The 9051-nt window shown below is 37.6% G+C and overlaps 1 protein-coding gene across 1 annotated transcript; it reads left to right on the top strand.

The window, feature by feature from the left end:
- The first annotated feature begins 1304 nt into the window (after nt 1-1304).
- LOC127448089 (glutamine amidotransferase-like class 1 domain-containing protein 3, mitochondrial) lies at nt 1305-7474 on the top strand. Its single transcript, XM_051710374.1, has 7 exons — nt 1305-1446; nt 2988-3040; nt 4205-4318; nt 4516-4635; nt 4882-4974; nt 6100-6256; nt 6397-7474. The coding sequence occupies exons 1-7, from the start codon at nt 1327-1329 to the stop codon at nt 6523-6525; spliced, it is 786 nt and encodes a 261-aa protein (XP_051566334.1). The 5' UTR covers nt 1305-1326; the 3' UTR covers nt 6526-7474.
- Nucleotides 7475-9051: the final 1577 nt, after the last annotated feature.

Raw genomic sequence — 9051 nt, 5'->3', positions numbered from 1 at the left:
CATGTAAAGGGGTTACGTATTTAAAATACAAAAAATTTAAATGCAAAAAATAAGTAACTGTATTCCACTACAGTTACAATTTAAATCATTGGTATTTAGAATACAGTTACATTCAAACAGTATTTTGATTACTGAAGAGATTACTTTGCATTTTATTGTCATTTGTTTAACTGAATATTTAGTCCTTTCAGATGGAAAACATTTATACATATAAATGATGAGAACCAAAATGCATTTGAACAGCGGTGAAACACTTTCTTATGATGTGTTACATTCATACGAGCAGACAGAGAAGTACATTTGAAGTAAGTTTGGAGCAGAAGAAATAGAAATAAACCTTGTGTAAATTGTCAGCTTTATGCTAAGCTAAAATGCTATTTCTAGCCATTTTACATGCATATGTTACCAGGCACGATCATATTTTTTTATCAAGAAAATTCACGTTGGATCATAATTTCTTTTTTTCTAGTATTTGGTATTAGGGCAAAAATCGTATTCTTGATAATAATTTTTGTATTGTTTTCCTATAAAAATATCTAAAAATCCTTAAAACAATATCAATTTGATTGATCTTGTTTTAGAAACAACACTGCATAAGATATTTAGGTTTTTCAGAGAATGTATTTTTAACGTGTATTTTGTCTTACTGTACTGGCAGAGTTTTTATAGTCAAAACAAGTGAAAAAAATCTACCAGTGCTGAAGAAGTAATCCAAAGTATTTAGAATACGTTACTGACCTTGAGTAATCTAATGGAATACATTACAAATTACAATTAACAGCATGTATTCTGTAATCTGTAGTAGAATACATTTCAAAAGTAACCCTCCCAACCCTATATATATACTGTGTATCCAGGTCAAATAATGTACAAGTCTGTCATACATGTTGGTGAATTGCCAATGTATAAAACCATGTAAATGATCTGGTTATGATCAGCCATAAACTATAAAATAAAGTAGGCTATACAACCCTTGAAAAAAACAAAATGTAAAAAAATACTTCATTGCATTCAAATATTCTGAAAATGAAACCTTTGGCTAGCTGGTTTATGAACATCTGAGAAAATATTTATTATTATTATTATTATTATTATTATTTATAAGTCATATTTTCTATGGCCTGTTATAGACGCTTTCTTCTCATTTCAGCTTATAGCAGACATCACTGTAATATAAATAGGCACAGTAGTTCCACCAAGGACAAGTGGCACAGATTTGATCGCCCATGTTGGTTGCATAGTAGTGAACAGTAGGTGGCGGTATGTTCCTTTGATGCTTCTTGCGCCAGTAACTCGAAGAAAAAGACTCGAAGTTGCTCACTTTGCATGTCCTCTTACAGCACAATGTTTGCGGTGCGTTCATTGCTCCGTACAGCGCATATCAGATATGCGGCAGCCTCTCAATTTCACGCAACTTCAAACTGCAGTGACGCAAAAGTCGCTGTTGTAAGTAGTTATGTAAAGACTGCACATTACTGTTATTGAGTTTTCACGTCAGATTATCTGAACCTGTTTACTGTCCTTTTTTAGTCCCTTATGTATTTTGTGCCATTGTTGATAGATTTCAGAAACATTCTGTAGTTGCGGATCTATTGTTCTATTTGCATCTATTGTTCAGTTGGGACTTTCTTAGGTTAAGCTTGACCATGCACTGGAAGTAGTTCTCTTCAGTTCTATGAGCTTGACCTTTACACTCAGTGGCAGGGTTTAGGTCATCACACAATCCCTTGTTTAAACGTAGCCTTGGTCTGGTCATTTGTTTAAAACAGAAGATATATCGAGGCACGGTGAAAATGATGTGTGGTTATTTTGTGGTTTCCCCTGTCATCCCTCCTGAAAAAAAGAAAAGAAAAAAAGAAATCAGTTAAAACTACCCTAAGCTGGTTGGCTGGTTTGAGTGGGGTTTGGGGCACCTTTAAGCAGGTTAAACTGTCTGGGAGACCAGATTCAGAGCAGCAAACTAGGTTTTGGCTACTTTTTTCAGTAGTGAAGCACATAGGGATTAAGAAAGCATCGGCTTGTGTGATGAGTTTATTTTTATTTTTTTAAGGAAGATCTTAACACTTTTCCCAACATATTAGTACTGTTAATCCTTACTAATATTATGCTAATATATTTTTTACTGCTCTCAGCTGTTAGACACATACAATGATCAGCTACAACATTAAAACCACCTGCCTAATATTGCGTAGATCCCCCTCGTGCCGCCAAAACTCAGAATAGCATTCTGAGATGCTATTCTTCAAACCACAATTGTACAGAGCGGTTATCTGAGTTACTGTAGACTTTGTCAGTTCGAACCAGTCTGGCCATTCTCTGTTGACCTTTTCCATCAACAAGGCATTTCCGTCCACAGAACTGCCACTCACTGGATGTTTTTTGTTTTTGGCACCATTCGGAGTAAATTCTAGAGACTGTTGTGCGTGAAAATCCCAGGAGATCAGCAGTTACAGAAATACTCAGACCAGCCTGTCTGGCACCAACAATCATCCATGTGATTATCTAATCAGACAATCGTGTGGCAGCTGTGCATAAAATCACGCTATTATGGGTCAGGAGCTTCAGTTAATGTTCACATCAACCATCAGAATGAAGAAAAACTGTGATCTCAGTGATTTGGACCATGGCATGATTGTTGGTGCCAGATTGGCTGGTGTGAGTATTTCTGTAACTGCTGATCTCCTGGGATTTTCACACACAACAGTCTCTAAAATGTACTCCGAATGGTGCCAAAAACAAAAGACTGGTTCGAACTGACAAAGTCTACGGTAATTCAGATAACCGCTCTGTACAGTTGTGGTGAGAAGAATAGCATCTCAAAATGCTATTCTGAGATGCGGGTTGGCGCTGTTTTGGCGGCACGAAGGGGACCTACACAATATTAGGCAGGTGGTTTTAATGTTGTGGCTGATCGGTGTATGGCAAAACAGCCAAAACTGCAGGCCAACACAAGTTGAGTTCTGAGACTTTCATTCTGTTGTCACTAGGTGTTGTCTGGATGTGGAGTTTATGATGGTACTGAAATACATGAAGCATCAGCGTAAGTACAGTGCTTGTCTATTTGTCTTTGTCAAGTTATTCAGTAGGTTCAGTATAATTTATAGATCTACGGGGACAGGGATCCAACAGGGCACCCATTCCATTTAGGGTGTACTCATACTAGGCAATCTGTACCATGCCTGAGCACGTTTGACCCCCAAAGTCCAGTTCGTTTGACTAGTGTGATCGCTCCGTACCATGCCTTGGCACGCTTGAAGAGGTGGGCTCGGGTACGGTTCAGTTGGCACAGGCACGGTGTGCATCTAGTTTGATCGATAACCGTGACCGAGCACGGAACTCGAAACATGACGTAAGTGATGCAACTGGGCAAAGGGATCACTTTGGTCTACGGCATAGGTGCAGTGTTTACTGGAAATTTGGGCAGACGAGAGTATACAGGAACAACTGGATACAACACACAAAGTAACTAAAGATATTTGGTAAAATTTGCGACTATCTTCGTGCTCGTGGATACCAAAGAACCATTGAGCAATGATGTGACAAGCAAAAACTGCGTGTTCAGTATCTGAAGGTACGGAATGCACTCCGTAAATCTGGCAGCTCGTCGGACGAAAAGGATAAATTCCAGTGGTACGATGCTGTCGACAATTAGGCATGTGATTGTGTCATCGCACCCCAAACTACTCAAAATAAGCCACAAAATGAAGTAAGTAACGTTACAATGATGGACTCCATTATGCTGTGTGAGAGCGCTTTTCTTCCTGTTTTCTTCAGAATAGAAAGTCGAATCGTAATGACGTAAGCGTGCTCAGGCCTGGAACGTTAAGTGCAATGTGAGTGCAGGCCAATGGGGTAGTGGGGAGGGGGACAATCGTGCTTGGGCACGGTACAAGGCAACCAGGCCTAGTGTGAGTATGCCCTAAAGGTCCTTTTATTGCATGGGTTTCATGCTAAGTCAGACTTCAAGAATTCTTTGAATATTAACAATGTTATACAGACGTTAGTTCTGGCCCTCTAGTTTGATTGGACATGAGGCGTTTCAAGAGTCCTGACATTTCTTAAAACAGCACTGGAACTTTTCATTATTTATTTCACTTTGCTTGTCTGAATTTCCTTTAATTTCCTAGCACTGAAACCCAAATATGTATTATCCTGCATCAACACCATTTTCTGAACACTTCTTTATGCATTTGTGTATTTGTAGAATCCTTGTGCATCTTAGTCGTGGAGGTGCAGAGGTTCAGATGTTTGCTCCTGATGTGTCTCAGATGCATGTTATAGATCACAGCAAGGGTCGGCCTGCAGAGAAAGAATCAAGGTGAATGGCCCACTGATGAATTCTGTGAAATGTTTATGATGGCGTCATAGTCCATTACTTACCTTGGCAAAACGGCACACTTTTTATGTACAGGTTCATGTTTAATGAAAAGTATGTTTACATATTTGTTATTCATTCTGCTTAAGTTTTCAAATTGTTTTTTTGTTTTTTTTGGCTTTAATCTGATGTTATATTAGGAATGTTTTATCAGAGTCAGCACGTATTGCCAGGGGCAACATCACTGACCTGGCTAAATTGAGTGCCAGTAATCATGATGCAGTCATCTTTCCTGGTGGTTTTGGTGCAGCTAAAAACCTGTGAGTGCTGTGAGTTGTTTGACATGATTTATTTTAATAGTCTTCTGTCTTTTAAAGGTAATATTTCAAAAGTTAAATATATATTAAATATAACCAACTCAATAACAAAACCTTGTTAGTTAACATTGGGTAAACATTTGAGTTTAGATTTATTTTAATTTGCCATTGAGAAACTGTATAATTCTGTTGTAGTGTGCCTTTTCATGTCCTTGTCACTCTTTACTTTATCTTCTGTATCCTTGCCAGGTCAACATTTGCTGTTGATGGGAAGGACTGTAGTGTGAATGAGGAAGTGGAGCGGGTTTTAAAGGACTTCCATAAAGCAGGAAAACCGATTGGGTTAGCGATCTGCTGCCTGTCAGATTGGGTGTTTTTGTTCTCTGGCTACTCTCTGTCATATCTCTGAATCCTTTTAAAGTGACTTGTTTTTGTACTGAAATTTATATGGTCTTGTAATGCAGGTTTTGTCATTATTTACGTGAAGTAAAATGTTAGTTTCTCATTTATGAAAAGGCCATCAACAGACCTAAAGTTTTCCTGAATCTGCACTGTAGAAATGTTTATTTAAGACTCATTAAAGGAACAGTTCACTCAAAAATTAAAATTCCCATTCATTTACTCACCTTCATGCCAGCCCAGATCTGTATGACTATTTTTGTTCTGCAGGACACAAATAAGGATTTTTAGAAGCATAAAGGCATCATAAAAGTAATCCATACAACTCCAGTGGTTTAATCAATGTCTTCTGAAGCGATCCAATCGGTTTTGGGTGAGATCAGACCAAAATATAACTCCTTTTTCACTGAACATCTTGCCATTGAAGTCTCTAGGCACAATCATGATTTCAAGCTCGATTACACTTTCTAGTACTTGATGCATGCGCAGAGTGCTAGGTGGCGCTATGGGAAGTGTAATCGAGCTTAAAATTACAATCGTCAAGCAGACTGCTGTCAAAATTTAGTGTAAAAGGAGTTATATTTTGGTCTGTTCTCACTTCAAACCGATTGGATCACTTCAGAAGACATTGATTAAATAACTGGAGTCGTATGGATTACTATTATGGTGCCTTTATGTGCTTTTTGGACCTTCAGAGTTCTGGCCACCATTTACTTGTATTGTGTGGACCTACAGAACAAATATTCTTCTAAAACACTTTTTGTTCATTAGAAGAAAGACAGTCATACACGTCTTGGATGGTATGAGGGAGAGTAAATGATGAGAGAATTTTCATTTTGGGGTGAACTAGCCCTTTAAGAGTTTATATGCTGACAAAAACAGAATCACACCGTAAAGTGGCTAGACATGTTTCCAAAAATAGAGAAATTGTGTTTGTTGTCATGGAAAGCTTTACAAGTGCTCTGATGTCTTATGCTTTGATATCTGAAAAGATTATATGAATCCTGAAAGTCAGACTTTATGGACAGGTTTTGCTGGAACTCTGACTTCCTGTCTTGTTGTGTCCAGGTTGTGCTGTATATCTCCAGTGCTTGCAGCGAAAGTTCTTCGTGGTGTGGACGTCACAGTGGGTCATGAGGAGGAGGAAGGTGGGAAGTGGCCCTATGCTGGTACTACACAAGCCATCACTGCACTGGGAGCCAAACATACTGTTAAAGAAGTCAATATATCCTAATTGTAGAGTCTCTTCTCTTCTGACGATTGCTCAATTTTTAATTCAGACTGCCCATCTTATCATTGATAAATTGTATGAAAGACCTTTTGTTTCCCAATCTGTCTGAATTACCCTTGACCTTTGACCCTCACGAAGCCCATGTGGACCAGAAGAATAAGGTGGTGACCACACCTGCATTCATGTGTGAAACAAAATTACACCTGATCTTTGATGGGATTGGTGCTATGGTGAGAGATGTCCTAAAGCTCAGCGGGAAGTGAAAATGCAACCACCAAATCAGTATCTTCATGTTTGCTGCATAGAGCAATTGCCTGTCAAACATACAGTATACCATTTGTATCAGAATGCTTTAGTAAAACAGAAAGTATAGGATGCTCTCTAAAGTGATTGTTGTGATTTGCCCTTAACATTTTTGAAATACTGTATTGTCAGACATTACTAATCAAACGTGTATTTGAGTGAAGGTGCTAGATGGTACTGTGGACAATGTCCAACAGAGGGTGCTCTCTAATTCACTTGCGACATTTCAAAAATAAGTAATAGTAAATGCTTTTCCTGTGGACAAAAGGGTGTTATTGACATGTTCATAACATATACTATATTTTGAAACTGTGAAATATACGTAGCTGTATGTTTTCTCATTTTTCAAATCTTTAAAAAATTCTAAATCAAAGAAAAGCAACTGATGAATTGATTTAGAGATTTCAGATTACCTTAATAGAAAGCACCAATTTAAAGATTGTTGTGTCATTGTATTTAAGTATATTCATTTAGACAGAGTGTGTGTTGAAATCTGAAGTTGAAAGGATCAATAAAGTCAATATTTATTATGCTAAAGATTGTATAGTGTCAGTGGAAATTGATTTAGACTCGGCACATAACAACAGAGAAATAAAACACCATTTAATGTGAAATTTAAGTTATATAAAGTATTTCCTGGAACTTTTGTTTTATTTATTTTTTTTAAATGTATGTAACATGTTAAAGTACTTTGTTGCAAATTGTATTTTATATATATATATATGTCATTCCAATGCAGTCATGTAGTATTTAAATTAACGTCTGTATTTACTATAAACTTGCAACTTGTAATGGCTGATAATTCACAATGTAAAACAAAAATAGCAGTAGTGTAAATACTAGAGAACTGGTAATGAAATTCTGAGCCATTATATTTAACAACTTATGTTTAACAAATAAATGAATGACAGTCCATAGAATCTTGTTGGTTTAACATAGTTAACAAATAAGTGCTGTATAGTACCACAAAAAAAAGAAAAAATATACTAAATGTAAAAACCTTTAATACTTGTGCTTCATCTAACATATATGAAAGTTCAAATGATCAGTTAATTTTTGTATCTATGGTTAGGATATCAGGTGGAGGATGGAGAAGAGGTGTGTGTCCTGGAAACTGATGAGAAATGACAAAGACAATACGAGAAAAGGATATGGGTGTGTTGGACTAACAGGATTAGCCACATGGTTAGCAACAGGCACGATCATCATATGGCATCACGCAAGACTACACGCACCTCAAAGAGACCTGCGGTCTGCCCACACAGACTCATTTCCTCAGAGTACCCACCCTCATCTTACTGAGGTCCACTAGTGATAATGCCTTTATTTTACATTTTTCTAATTAACTACATTTTTTTTTTTTTCAGTTAAAAATTATACTGTCACCATCTAAGTATTTGGTATGTTCCACTTGTGCTTCAATGGAAGCAAGAGGATCTCACCTTTTGTACAAAGTTAACACGATCATTGTCACAAATTTGCATACTTGATTAGTGACAGAAATAATGCAGAATCTTAAATGTTTCTTATCCATTTTGTGCCGTGATGTTTTATTGTTTTACATTTTTAAAAATCCTAAAACTTTCAGTTTATTTCCAGGTTTAAATTACATTTTAAATTCCAGATTTTCAGTGTGGTCTTAGACGTTTGGACCCCACTGTTTATTATGCATTGTCAAAAATCAGACACTTTTTTTTTCTTTTTTTTTTTTTTTTTTGCATTCTTCAAGCTTTCAGTTTTAATCATCCCTGTTTTTCCTTGCTTTCTCGCTACCTCCTCTCCTGTTGTGTGATCTGATAGCATGGACATCTGCGCTGGTTCCCCTCTTTTCTCATTCTTTCGGGTCAGGTCAGGCAGATGCGTCTCCCTGCTGGTTACTTTAGACCTTATTCTTTTTGATGGAGGCCTTTTCTCAGACCAGGTTAACTATTTCTTCTGTTCCCAGGCATGGAGCTCTTTGATGGGGATTTCTCCTACCCACCTCTCATCACCCTACCCACTTCCCACAGCCGCCCAGGGAGGCTGGATAAACAAGGCCGCAGGTTCTGCCAATTTGTTCGTACAAAACATAGGGATTTGGGGGCCTGCGGCCACTCTTATACAAACAAATGGTAAGTATTTGCCTGCCAGTCTGAGACCCCTCACCCCCACCTCCTAGCACAAACACACACACTGTCACTGTCAGCTGGTTTCTTTACACTGGGCCACTCTGCCTTCTCTTTAGCAGTTTTTAACCAGCCCTCCTGAAGAAAATAAAACAGCCTAGATTAGTTAAGGTGGTTTAGTTGGTGGCCACCTTAAATTACTAGTCTCATTTAATGTTTTGAGCACTTTTATGCTGGTTTCAGCTGGTCACCCAGTGCCAGTAAATGACCAGCAGTGCCCACCTAAAATAAAATAATCTTGGAATTTATCTGGTTTAGCTATGTTTCCTTTCAACAGAGAGTGCCACAGATAGGCTGTATATAAATGTTCAATAATTTTCT

Source organism: Myxocyprinus asiaticus, chromosome 11 (assembly GCF_019703515.2).
Source record: "Myxocyprinus asiaticus isolate MX2 ecotype Aquarium Trade chromosome 11, UBuf_Myxa_2, whole genome shotgun sequence".
Lineage (NCBI taxonomy): Eukaryota > Metazoa > Chordata > Actinopteri > Cypriniformes > Catostomidae > Myxocyprinus > Myxocyprinus asiaticus.
This window is presented reverse-complemented; position numbering and strand designations above follow the sequence as displayed.

What these genes read in the sequence shown, in the direction of transcription:
- LOC127448089 (XM_051710374.1), top strand. Translation starts at nt 1,327, where the DNA reads ATGTCCTCTTACAGCACAATGTTTGCGGTGCGTTCATTGCTCCGTACA. An exon ending in AAAGCAGGAAAACCGATTGG is followed by an intron (nt 4,975 to 6,099) that starts GTTAGCGATCTG and finishes TGTTGTGTCCAG; the next exon opens with GTTGTGCTGTATATCTCCAG. An exon ending in ATACTGTTAAAGAAGTCAAT is followed by an intron (nt 6,257 to 6,396) that starts ATATCCTAATTG and finishes TTTGACCCTCAC; the next exon opens with GAAGCCCATGTGGACCAGAA.